This window comes from Mus musculus, chromosome 3 (genome assembly GCF_000001635.26).
Source record: "Mus musculus strain C57BL/6J chromosome 3, GRCm38.p6 C57BL/6J".
NCBI classification, from domain to species: Eukaryota; Metazoa; Chordata; class Mammalia; order Rodentia; family Muridae; genus Mus; species Mus musculus.
Genome location: NC_000069.6, coordinates 154,576,520 through 154,590,085, shown reverse-complemented (window position 1 = coordinate 154,590,085; position 13,566 = coordinate 154,576,520). Strand labels below are relative to the sequence as shown.

The window sequence follows — 13,566 nt, the reverse complement described above, 5'->3', positions numbered from 1 at the left end:
TGCCCAATTCTGATCTCTGGTATTTGCTGTTCACACAGCACAGGCTATAGCTGAACATTGTCAAATTCCTGCTATTCTAGATCCTTCCACTCTTTCTATTTTTAAGAAGGAGCCTATTTCCCAAATAGAGGTGGCTTTCAAGGAACGTAAAGCGTGACTAAATAGTCAGTCAAAGTCCTCACTCTATAACATATCAGGTGCCCGAGGAAAAGTTCACACGTTTCTTTATCTTTCTCTCCATTTTTCCCTGTTTCCAGTTAGTCACTGGTCTGATCGTATCTGCCTCTGTGCCTTTGCCAGCCAGGCCCTGCACCCTGGCCCTGGTCCTGAGGCAGCACCCGCATCTATCGCCTCATTTCTAAGATTGTCTCCTGACAGGCTTCTGTGAGGTCTCCTTCAGCCCTTCCAGTCTCTGACCAGTATTGCCAGAATCTCTCCTTAAAACACAACCAGGGTCTCCCTGATACTCACAGGCTTAAACTGTGTGTGTGTGTGTGTGTGTGTGTGTGTGTGTGTGTGTGTGTGTGTGATGTTCCAGCCATGTAATCTGTTCTACCGATGTTGCTGCTATGACTAGAACATCCACTGTTTTTATGTCTGATGAAATTGTCCTTGGCCCTGGAAATACCACTCAAATGCTTGCTTTGGTGTGGAGCTGAGCCTCAGACTTCACCAGAGCATCTGTCATGTTCTGCTCCAATGTATATGGAGTTCTGTAGGCTTCTTGTATGTTCATGGGCATCTCTTTCTTTAGGTTAGGGAACTTTTCTTCTATAACTTTGTTGAAGATATTTACTGGTCCTTTAATTGGGGAATCTTCTCTCTCTTTTATGCCTATTATCCTTAGGTTTTATCTTCTCATTGTGTCCTGGGTTTCCTGGATGTTTTGGGTTAGTAGCTTTTTGCATTTTGCATTTCTTTGACTATTGTGTCAATGTTTTCTATGGTATCTTCTGCACCTGAGATTCTCTCTTCCATCTCTTGTATTCTGTTGGTGATGCTTGTGTCTATGACTCCTTATCTCTTTCCTAGGTTTTCTAACTCCAGGGTTGTCTCCCTTTGTGATTTCTTTATTGTTTCTATTTCCATATTTAGATCCTAGATAGTTTTATTCAGTTCTTTCACCTGTTTGACTGTATTTTCCTGTAATTCTTTAAGGGATTTTTGTGTTTCCTCTTTAAGGTCTTCTACCTGTTTACCTGTGTTCTCTTGTATTTCTTTAAGGGGGTTATTTATGTCCTTCTTAAATTCCTCTATCATCATCATGAGATGTGATTTTAAATCAGAGTCTTGCTTTTCTGGTGTGTTGGGGTAACCAGGGTTTACATTGGTGGGAGAACTTGGTTCTGATGATGCCAAGTAGTCTTGGTTTCTGTTGCTTATGTTCTTGCCCTTACCTCTCGCCATCTGGTTATCTCTGGTGTTAGCTGGTCTTGCTGTCTTTGACTGCAGCTTGTCCCTCCTGCAAGCCTGTTTGTCAGTACTCCTGGGAGACCAGATATCTCCAGGAGGAATTTGGGTATGGAGAGCTGTGGCACAGGGTCAGCTCTGGGGTGTAGACAGAAACCAGAAGGATCCTGTCCTCAGCTGTTCCTTTGTTCCTGTGTCCTGATGTATCTATCTGGGAAGGCCCCTCTTGGTCCAGGAGTTTGAGCAGAAGTGGTAGTCTTACCTGTGCTTGCAGGTGTGTCAGGACTCCTGGAAGAACAGCTCTCTCCTGGCAGTATTTGAGTATGGAGAGCTGTGCACAGGCTTAGCTCTGGACACAGACGGAAACATGATATTAGCATGTTTCATTTGTGAGTGTGTGCACACATACAAGGATTCATGTGCTTCTTCTGTCAGTTGTTTATTTCTAAATGTGAGCTCTTATAGGCAGGAACCAGGCTTTTCTCGGCTACTGGGAAGCTAGGAAAGATCCATTACATGAGTTTCTATTCTTCAGTGCAAGTGGGCTTTGTTTGTTTTGTTTAGTTTGCTTCTGTGCTTACTCTGTACCCAGCTTTGGGGCGCACAAGGATGGGCTGACTGTTTCCGTGACAGTTGCTGAGCTCACAGCCTCATAGCCCTGAGGAGGCAGCCGTGCTGCATGGTGGAGGAAGCAGGGCTTCCTGATTGCCGTCCTCAGCTCACGCAGATGCTCCAAGACACTCATTTTTCCTTGAGGCCTCTGTTGATGTGTCATCTATTTCTGTTCTTTAAATCATGTGCTAAGGCTTCTAAGCCATAGTGAGATTGAAACTGTACAAAGTTATTAAATTCTTTGATATCATCTCCTTCTCTGAAAAAGGATGTATAGACTGTCCTTGCAGAAGTCTGTTTCATCTCCTTTGGTTGGTTTGAGGTTGATAAATTCCATGAGGTCAAGGGCCTACAAGCTGTAACGGAAGTTAACTGTTCGAACCGAGCCCTGACTGGGACTTGACTCAACTTCAGAGGCTCTGTTCTTCACGTCTAAACTCCTACCTATTCCAGGCTGTCCGGGGTACACATGGATTGGAAGTCCCATTAACCCACAAGGGAAAGCTGATGGTGACAGAGGAATATATTGAGTTCCTGTTAACTATAGCAAATCAGAAAATGGAGGAAAACAAGAGAAGAATTGGGAGGTACAGTCAATTATTTATTCCCATGTTACTCGCATCTGCCCACGTCATACTTGGAATTGGGGAGCATGTCCTTATAGTCCAGACTGCTTAGATACTCATCTCTGTCCTACGGAGGAAAGGAAGGTTAACTGAGGTCTGCAGTGGAACTAGAGCCACTGAGAAGGGCGCTCCATGATTGCAGAAGGAGGCTTTGCAGAGTAGATAGAGGTGACCACCAGTAACACTGCTAAAGAGAGTCTGACAGCGGTGGGGACAGCTTGAGGGGAGTTGTGCACACTGCCTTCTCCTTTCACCCTGACAGTGTCTTAGACCCCAGGCTAGTTCAACAACCAGCTATTGTCATGGAGAAAATCTGGAATTGCCTTGTTGGTCAACTAGGAAGGAGACTAGATTCCAATGCACATCTTTCTACTGTGGCTCTCCAGTTGGACCTGCTGGCAAATGGATGAACTTATGGTGCCCTTTAAACAGAGTTTCTGTAGATGTTGCCTGCCTTCTGTGTACAAGCAGTGCCACTCAAGTCCCCTAGTGCATGACTGTGTACGTGTGTGGACATCTGTGTGCATGACTGTACATGTGTGGACATCTGTGTACATGACTGTGTATATGTGTGCATGTATGTATATGTGTGAGTGCATGTGTGTATGCATGCATTGTATGTGTGTGCATGAGTATATGCATGTGTGTATATGTGTAAGTGCATGTGAGCATGACTGGGTGTGTGGGGTGAATGGGTTTGCATGTGTGTTGCATGAGTGTGTGCGTGTGTGTGTGTGTGTGTGTGTGTGTGAGAGAGAGAGAGAGAGAGAGAGAGAGAGAGAGAGAGAGAGGGAGACAGAGCAAGCCAAAGCACACTGTTGTAGAGGTCAGATGACAACTTTGTGAATTACATGATTTTGAAGATGAAGCTCACACCATCAGGCCTGTGTGACAACTTCTTTTGCCTCCTGGGCCATCTCACTGTGGCTCACCAGTACAAGTTGTACCTTTCCAAGTTACAGAGCGATGGACATTTTTATGTAACTTCCCTTGTTCTTTCTCCCCACACTTTTAGAAGTCTCACATTACACCACTGCCTAAGTATCTCTCGGTCAGTCATTTTTCTTTCCATCTACATTGCCTCTCTCTTCAAGACCTGTAAAGCAGCCCCTCAGGCTGCTCTCAGTGCAGGATGTAGACAGGATGTCTGTCTGTCTGTCTGTCTGTCTGTCTGTCTGTCTTCATGTTAGTGGGTCTCTGCATTGATGTCAGAGTCATGTCTTTATACTGGAGAAGAGCCCGTGCCTTGTCTTGCCTGCCTGAACCCCCTAACTACCTAGAGATGTCCAACTGCAGCTAAGACAAAGGTGCCAGTGACAACAGTGGGACCTAGTCTCTACAGCAGCCTGGGTTCAACCCTGTCCCACCAAGTCACTCAGCCCTGGTCTGTCACGACACTCTTGTATTTTGATTGTGTCATCAGTAACTTAGGGGAGATGCCACCTCAGAGAAGAGTTGCCCTCATCATTAAGTAGCGTATACTTCATGATAGGCTTCAGCACCTGCCGTGGACGCAGAACAGGGAGCCCTTCCTCCTTCGCCACTCACAACTCTGAAGGCTAGAATTCCTAGAGGTACTGAAACCTCCCCTAGGGAGCTGTGTGACCTGTACCAGACTGGAGTGGGGGCTGGGGACAGCTGATTCCTTACCACAGTTGTCATCTCAGCATGCAGCCTGAGGATCCTGGTTTAGGAAAATTGATGACAAATCCTGCCACAAAGCATGGACAATCTAACCAAAGCAAAGCCTTCAGGTAGGCAGCTGGCACCTGCAGACATGATCTGCGCACGGACACCCACCACCACAGAGCTTACTGTCCACCAGGTAGACTGGGCTGTGGGAGTGGGTACAATACCACAGGAAGCAGCCGTTCAGTTTCTCGTGTTTTCTGCCCTGAATTCCAACAAGTTTATAAATATAGCACAAGATCAACTAACTCTACACCTGGCAAAGTTAATTGAGCCATGCTCACCAACCATAAAATCAAATTATGAGTTAAATCCATTGACTCAAAAATGTGTTTTGAGATGATAGTTTGCATGCCGCTATCAAGAGAGCAGGCTCATCATATAAAATCAGGGAAAAATTAAAGAAGGATAAAAGTGTCTTAAGATCCTGATTAGAAGAATGCGTGTGGATTCAGAGTGTGCGAGCAAATTAGGGCTCCTCAGGGAGCAGCCAGATGCAGGCACAGAACTCCTGATCCTAGGAGCGAAAGGGCTGTTAGCCACGGGCAGGTATGGGGAGGGACATATCTCTCAAAGAATTTGGAAGCCTCAGCCCAACAAGTAACAGTTGATCAACCACAAATAGCTTAGCAGCATGACAATTAAAGTTGAGTTAAAGTACTTAAAAATATTTGTGTATGTATGTGTTATTTGTGTACATGTGTGTGTATAGGTATGATGCATGTGTGTATGGCGTATGCACATGTGATAGGTATGCATACATATGTGTGAGTGTGAAGTATGTCTGATCACATGTGGCATATATGTGAGACTGGTGTATGTGTGTATGGTGTATGTGCACATGTGTACAAGCTTATGTATGTATATGATGTATGTATGTGATACCTGCAGATGAGTGCAGATATGTGTGTGGTGTGTGTGTGTGTGTGTGTGTGTGTGTGTGTGTGTGTGAGTGTGGGGAAGGGTAGATGTGTGTGGTACCTGTGTGCAAGTGTACATATGTGTAAAGCCCTGTGTCCTGCCCTGTCATTCTTTACCTTATCCCCTTGAGACAGGGCTCCTCACTCAGCCTGGTGCTAGGGTGGTGTCAGGAAGTCCCGGCAGGCAGCCTTCTGGGCCCTGTAGCTCACATGAGCCTTTTACACGGGTGCCAGGATCTGAAGTCCGGTCCTCATGCTGATGCAGCAAGCACTGTTACCACCGAGCCGTCTCCTCATGCCCTAAAATAGTCTTAGTAGAGAAAAGGTCTTGTTCCTGTTCCTGCTTATGAAGCGCAGTTCCCACGCCTGTTTCTCTGTGGGAAGGGACTCAGCCAACAGAACAGCGGAGAGCCTGCAGTGTCTGGAGCTAGGCAGGACAGTCCAGGGAGCATGGCCTGCTTTGTAAAGAGCCAATTTGGAGACTGGAAGAGACAGGGACTGACAGACACTGTAAGATATTTCATACATAACAACTTCCAGGTGGAAAACTCCAAGTTTGTAGGTCTGCCTCTGACTACAAGAGGAAGGGTTTCGGTGTCTGTTAGCAGAAGGTTAAGACCTGGATCCCACAAAGCCATGTGGCCCTGAGTAGAAAGAAATTAACCATGTTCTTCTTTTCATCAGCTGTGTAATAAAATATTAAATAAAACAGAATAAAGGGCTGAATATATTGGCATATAATATTGTTAAGAATAAAGAAATCAGAAAGGCAATGTAATTGAGTCTGTTTGCAGCAGTTGAATTTTTTTTTTTTATCTTTTTTACTGTGGTAAAATATATGTAACAGAAATTTACCATTGTAACCAATGGCATTGCGTGCATTCACATGATTAGTAACCATCACCATCCACCTTCAGAACCTTCATCCTCCTGAACAGAAACTACATCCTCTGAGCACCAGCCACTCTCAGAACACCCCATTCTCTGTGTGTGTGCACCAGACTCTGTCCTGTTGTGTAGCTGCTGTCTCTGTACTCTGTTGTGTAGCTGCTATTTCTGTACTCTGTTGTGTAGCTGCTGTCTCTGTACTCTGTTGTGTAGCTGCTGTCTCTGTCCTGTTGTGTAGCTGCTGTCCCTGCACTCTGTTGTGTAGCTGCTGTCTCTGTCCTGTTGTGTAGCTGCTGTGTCTATGTACTCTGTTGTGTCACTGCTGTCTCTGTCCTCTGTTCTGTTGTTGCTGTCTCTGTCCTGTTGTGTAGCTGCTGTCTCTGTACTCATTTGTGTAGCTGCTGTCTCTGTACTCTGTTGTGTAGCTGCTATCTCTGTACTCTGTTGTGTAGCTGCTGTCTCTGTACTCTGTTGTGTAGCTGCTGTCTCTGTCCTGTTGTGTAGCTGATGTCTCTGTCCTGTTGTGTAGCTGCTGTCCCTGCACTCTGTTGTGTAGCTGCTGTCTCTGTCCTGTTGTGTAGCTGCTGTGTCTATGTACTCTGTTGTGTCACTGCTGTCTCTGTCCTCTGTTCTGTTGTTGCTGTCTCTGTCCTGTTGTGTAGCTGCTGTCTCTGTACTCATTTGTGTAGCTGCTGTCTCTGTACTCTGTTGTGTAGCTGCTGTCTCTGTACTCTGTTGTGTAGCTGCTGTCTCTGTACTCTGTTGTGTAGCTGCTGTCTCTGTCCTGTTGTGTAGCTGATGTCTCTGTCCTGTTGTGTAACTGCTGTCCCTGCACTCTGTTGTGTAGCTGCTGTCTCTGTCCTGTTGTGTAGCTGCTGTGTCTATGTACTCTGTTGTGTCACTGCTGTCTCTGTCCTCTGTTCTGTTGTTGCTGTCTCTGTCCTGTTGTGTAGCTGCTGTCTCTGTACTCATTTGTGTAGCTGCTGTCTCTGTACTCTGTTGTGTAGCTGCTGTCTCTGTACTCTGTTGTGTAGCTGCTGTCTCTGTACTCTGTTGTGTAGCTGCTGTCTCTGTCCTGTGGTGTAGCTGATGTCTCTGTCCTGTGGTGTAGCTGCTGTCCCTGTACTCTGTTGTGTAGCTGCTGTCTCTGTATTCTATTGTATAGTTGCTGTCTCTGTCCTGTTGTGTAGCTGATGTCTCTGTCCTGTGGTGTAGCTGCTGTCCCTGTACTCTGTTGTGTAGCTGCTGTCTCTGTATTCTATTGTGTAGTTGCTGTCTCTGTCCTGTTGTGTAGCTGATGTCTCTGTCCTGTGGTGTAGCTGCTGTCCCTGTACTCTTTTGTGTAGCTGCTGTCTCTGTACTCTGTTGTGTAGCTGCTGTCCCTGTACTCTGTTGTGTAGCTGCTGTCTCTGTCCTGTGGTGTAGCTGCTGTCCCTGTACTCTGTTGTGTAGCTGCTGTCTCTGTATTCTGTTGTGTAGTTGCTGTCTCTGTCCTGTTGTGTAGCTGATGTCTCTGTCCTGTGGTGTAGCTGCTGTCCCTGTACTCTGTGGTGTAGCTGCTGTCCCTGTACTCTGTTGTGTAACTGCTGTCTCTGTACTCTGTTGTGTAACTGCTGTCTCTGTCCTGTTGTGTAACTGCTGTCTCTGTCCTGTTGTGTAGCTGCTGTCCCTGTACTCTGTTGTGTACCTGCTGTCTCTGTACTCTGTGGTGTAGCTGCTGTCCCTGTACTCTGTTGTGTAGCTGCTGTCTCTGTCCTGTTGTGTAACTGCTGTCTCTGTCCTGTTGTGTAGCTGCTGTCCCTGTACTCTGTTGTGTAGCTGCTGTCCCTGTCCTGTTGTGTAGCTGCTGTCTCTGTACTCTGTTGTGTAGCTGCTGTCCCTGTACTCTGTGGTGTAGCTGCTGTCTCTGTATTCTGTTGTGTAGTTGCTGTCTCTGTCCTGTTGTGTAGCTGCTGTCTCTGTCCTGTTGTGTAGCTGCTGTCTCTGTACTCTGTTGTGTAGCTGCTGTCTCTGTATTCTGTTGTGTAGTTGCTGTCTCTGTCCTGTTGTGTAGCTGATGTCTCTGTCCTGTGGTGTAGCTGCTGTCCCTGTACTCTGTGGTGTAGCTGCTGTCCCTGTACTCTGTGGTGTAGCTGCTGTCTCTGTACTCTGTTGTGTAGCTGCTGTCCCTGTACTCTGTGGTGTAGCTGCTGTCCCTGTACTCTGTTGTGTAGCTGCTGTCCCTGTACTCTGTGGTGTAGCTGCTGTCCCTGTACTCTGTTGTGTAGCTGCTGTCTCTGTCCTGTTGTGTAACTGCTGTCTCTGTACTCTGTGGTGTAGCTGCTGTCTCTGTACTCTGTTGTGTAGCTGCTGTCTCTGTCCTGTTGTGTAGCTGCTGTCTCTGTCCTGTTGTGTAGCTGCTGTCCCTTTACCCTGTTGTGTAGCTGCTGTCTCTGTCCTGTTGTGTAACTGCTGTCTCTGTCCTGTTGTGTAGCTGCTGTCTCTATACTCTGTTGTGTAACTGCTGTCTCTGTCCTGTTGTGTAGCTGCTGTCTCTGTCCTGTTGTGTAACTGCTGTCTCTGTCCTGTGGTGTAGCTGCTGTCCCTGTACTCTGTTGTGTAGCTGCTGTCTCTGTATTCTGTTGTGTAGTTGCTGTCTCTGTCCTGTTGTGTAGCTGATGTCTCTGTCCTGTTGTGTAGCTGCTGTCCCTGTACTCTGTTGTGTAGCTGCTGTCCCTGTACTCTGTTGTGTAGCTGCTGTCCCTTTACCCTGTTGTGTAGCTGCTGTCTCTGTCCTGTTGTGTAACTGCTGTCTCTGTCCTGTTGTGTAGCTGCTGTCTCTATACTCTGTTGTGTAACTGCTGTCTCTGTCCTGTTGTGTAGCTGCTGTCTCTGTCCTGTTGTGTAACTGCTGTCTCTGTCCTGTGGTGTAGCTGCTGTCCCTGTACTCTGTTGTGTAGCTGCTGTCTCTGTATTCTGTTGTGTAGTTGCTGTCTCTGTCCTGTTGTGTAGCTGATGTCTCTGTCCTGTTGTGTAGCTGCTGTCCCTGTACTCTGTTGTGTAGCTGCTGTCCCTGTACTCTGTGGTGTAGCTGCTGTCTCTGTACTCTGTTGTTTAGCTGCTGTCTCTGTCCTGTTGTATAACTGCTGTCTCTGTCCTGTTGTGTAGCTGCTGTCCCTGTACTCTGTGGTGTAGCTGCTGTCTCTGTACTCTGTTGTGTAGCTGCTGTCTCTGTCCTGTTGTGTAGCTGCTGTCCCTGTACTCTGTTGTGTAGCTGCTGTCTCTGTCCTGTTGTGTAGCTGCTGTCTCTGTTCTGTTGTGTAGCTGCTGTCTCTGCACTCTGTTGTGTAGCTGCTGTCTCTGTACTCTGTTGTGATGTGGTGGAAGGAGCTGAAGGTCTAGCAGAAGGGAAGCAGCAGGCAGAGATGGAAACACGGTGCTCAACTAGACATGGCACCTGCATGGCTGGCTTCACCTGTGAGTGCTGCTCTTAAAGAGTTGAAAACACAGTTTTACAGTGATGAAGGCAAAGAAAGATGTAGTCGGTTGACTTTATAAGGTTAAAACACGACATTGTCACGCTTCGAAACAGAGGACCAGTTCGAGGATGGTTTCAGTCATTCATTTTCAAAATACTCATCTATTTAACCATATATTTAATTCGTTACAGGTTTTATAACTACCTACAACATGCTCTCAAACGAGAAACCATTTCAAACTCACATTCCAAGATCAAAGAGAGAAATAACCCACTTTGTACTCATAAGAATAGGCGGAGCCAAGGAAAAGCGCAGGGCCCATCGACCACTGAAGACAACGGGAGGGAGCTGGAAGACGGTGATGGCCTGGAAATCAGTGCTGCACTCTTCCTGGGAGACGACTGAGGCCTGGCACAGTGTCGTCTCTGGTGCACGGTATAAGGCTGCTCTTTACAAGAGTATCAAGGCTTGCTGAGGGCATCAACCCTACAGGAGGCAAGAGTTAATTTCTCTGTTTTAGAGAAACTTAAGTGTAAATGGCTTTTCAAAGTAGCTTTGTGTATGTTTGCTCTCTGAAGACTGCTTTTTAAGCACATTAGGAGTCACTCTACAAATAAACGTAAAGCTTCCTGTGTCTATTTATGTCAAATAGGAAAAGCAAGGTTACTTCTTCTCTGAGGTGGCCTCAGCATCATGAGCATGCGAGTTGGAGCCATGGGAACAACCTCACTCCAACCCTGAGCCTTTCTTACAGGGCAGCTCAGAATTTGCATTTCTTGCCCTGGACAAGTGTCTCCTCTTGCTTTGGCCGTGTGGATAAAAGTAACTGATATACACGTGAGTATTTTGTTCAGGGAAATACCTGTGCCTTCTGTCTACTTTGTCTCTCACCACCAGAGCTTGCTGCTAGCAGCCGCTGAGACACATGGGGGTAGCTTTTTCTAAGCTTGCTTAGGAATGATCACCAAGACACAGACATCCGCATAAAACAGAACACATGTGCCATGACAGCTTGAAGGGTTAGGACTTGAGTTCTGACATCAGAGGTCCTGTAGCAAACCATTTCATTTTGTGGGTTTCCATTTCTTCTAACACCTGCTGTGTTCGCACTTGAGGGATGACTGGATCAGATAGGAAGTGAGCATTGGCCAGCAATAGTCTATTGCAGCATTACCATTTTTCCTCATTGAAGGGAAGGTGACTTCATCGTTTTCAAATGTACCAGTCATGAAGATGGCATTGACAGCATCAGGGAGCATCATGGGAGCAGAGGCCGTCTCTAGCTTTGGCAGCAGGAGCTTGAGGCAACTTGTCACATTGCATCCGTAGTCAGGGAGCCCAGGGGATGGTGCCGCCCACATCAGGATGGATCTTCTTGATTAAAACTCATAAAACAGACAGCAGAGGTATGTCTCCTGGGTGATTCCGAATCTCATCAAATCGAGTAAATTAACTGTCACAAGTTCAACCTTTGTCAGTCAGATGTCCAGACACATTACTTCTTAAACTTTTATTAGGATGTATTTTATTAGCTCTGGTTATACATCTATGTGTTTGAGTGTGGATATGAACACATGTGAACAGTTGCCCATACAGGTCAGAAGTTTGAGAAGCCCTGGAGCAGACAAGTGTGATCTGCTTAGCACAAGCACATCTCCTGAGTCAGGCGATTTCAAATGCCGGCAAGCTGGAAAGGAAGGTTAACTGTAACTGTCATCTTTATTTTTCTTAAATCTGTAAGTAAAGTCAGTCAAGTCGGCATTTTAGGAACCCTTCCTGACCGGCTTATTCCAGACAGCACGAGAAGAAGCCCCATGAGCGGAGGCTGGAGCAGACAAGTGTGATCTGCTTAGCACAAGCACATCTCCTGAGTCAGGTGATTTCAAATACTGGCAATTTCAAGTCGGCATTTTAGGAACCCTTCCTGACCGGCTTATTCCAGACAGCACGAGAAGAAGCCCCATGAGCGGAGGCTGGAGCAGACAAGTGTGATCTGCTTAGCACAAGCACATCTCCTGAGTCAGGTGATTTCAAATACTGGCAATTTCAAGTCGGCATTTTAGGAACCCTTCCTGACCGGCTTATTCCAGACAGCACGAGAAGAAGCCCCATGAGCGGAGGCTGGAGCAGACAAGTGTGATCTGCTTAGCACAAGCACATCTCCTGAGTCAGGTGATTTCAAATACTGGCAATTTCAAGTCGGCATTTTAGGAACCCTTCCTGACCGGCTTATTCCAGACAGCACGAGAAGAAGCCCCATGAGCGGAGGCTGGAGCACACCTGCCCTGTAGGTTTCTGTGGATTCCTTAGATGAGCAAGCACCTGTGATACTGTCTATGCTCAGGACAATGCTGTGTTTGCACTCTGGTGAAGGGCGTGGCAGGAAGCCCTGGTGCTGTGTGGCGTGTGCCTTGCACAACTTGCACTCTTGTAACTGCAGCTGCACGTTACGTATAAGCATATACAGCTTGCTGCCAGGTAGGGAACTGGGGTAGGGAAAGGAAACTTACAGTCTTAGAATGTCTTGAGCATGGCTTCTGAATTACTGAATAAAATCTAAATGATCTGCCAGGTAAGCAGTCAGAAGGAGTGACAACATGTAAACAGAACAGCCAGCATGGTGGTAGTGGTGGTGGTGGGGGGACCCTAGGTAGAACCACCACAGGGAAGGGACCTGAGCTGCAGTGACCACCCTGGGTTTTAGCCTCTGAACTAGAAGGCATTCTCTGCTTCTCCCTGGGGCAACCATTCACTGCCCAGGTTTGACTCCTCCAGGTTCCACAAGCTTTGTTTCTGGAGTTCTTGGACCAGACATCAACCAAGTTATGGCCAAGCAGATACGTTTCATGTGGCTCACATGAGGGTGGTTTTCCTAATTGGGTCATGATTTTAAAGTACAATTAGCTCACAGTGGGAGTAAAACTGCATCTCTAGGGTTTGTTTTGTTTGTTCCCTTTAATTGGAAAACTTGGGTTGTTGGAGGCACACATCCCACATGACACTCAGCCAGCCACATTCTGGCTGTAACATTTGAAAAGAGTCATCCAGTTCCCCTCAGACCCTTCCCATTGCTAGCTCTCTGACAGACACCTCATTAGTTGGTCCCTATGGGTGTCAGTCTGTGGTGGCAAGCCCCGGATAAACACTGGAGAGAAACAAACCTGTTAACTGTATTAGTGTATCGTAGGACAAAAAGATAAACTGCTACAATTCCTACGGATGCAAGATCAAAATGCCAAGCCCTTTGTATAACGATGTTTAGGAATTTGAAGATAGCTACCACCAAGAATGAAATCAAGGTTGAGACTTCTCTCTCTCTCTCTCTCTCTCTCTCTCTCTCTCTCTCTCTCTCTCTCTCTCTCTCACACACACACACACACACACACACACTCTCTCTCCTTTTGAGATGGTATTTGGTATATTTAGCATTGTCTCTAGTTCATGCAGGCATGAGCCACTACATCCAATGTATGTGCTAAGAACCAATCAAACCCAAGGCTTTGGTATACACCAGGCAAGCACTCTACCAACAGAGCCACCTCTAACACCATAGAGCAAGATACTCTGAGCATAGGCAACTGCACAGCTCACACACTCAGAAAGCCAACTCTACATAGTAAGTAGGTGTGTTGAGTTAACAGAGAACAGGTGCCTTGCCCCTAACATGGCAATTTAGCTGTCCTGTCCTCATTAGGAAAAGAGGGAGGGCACTGGTTCCTGGAATAAATGCTGGGGGGCTCTGAAAAATGACCACTGCCTCCCTCCTGTGATGGAGGCCAGAAGTGACTTTAATCGAATTGGAGATGGGGAAATAGATCTGACACTGCTATGCAAGGAATACAATAAAAATATATTCCTACCCCACCATGGTGCTTTGCACATGTGGGTGGGTCCTAACAGGGATTCAAATAGGCACAAATGTTAATGTGCTAAAACCCAATAAAGTAGTTTAATTTCCTAGAA

The 13,566-nt window shown here is 46.6% G+C and overlaps 1 protein-coding gene across 3 annotated transcripts in view; it reads left to right on the top strand.

Annotated features, from left to right (window-relative positions):
• The window catches only part of Tyw3 (tRNA-yW synthesizing protein 3 homolog (S. cerevisiae)), a 20,594-nt gene extending 7,028 nt beyond the window's left edge, over positions 1-13,566 (top strand). The window contains exons 5-7 of one of the 3 annotated variants that reach the window (XR_375504.4): positions 2,476-2,609; positions 9,795-10,440; positions 10,796-13,566. Coding sequence is in view for 2 of the 3 variants with exons in the window: in NM_172474.5 (NP_766062.1) it covers positions 2,476-2,609; positions 9,795-10,008 (348 nt within the window). In the remaining variant the exon portion in view is untranslated. Of the gene's footprint in view, positions 1-2,475; positions 2,610-9,794 lie in introns of all 3 variants that reach the window. The other 2 variants (NM_172474.5, NM_001168358.1) reach the window with 2 other exon arrangements.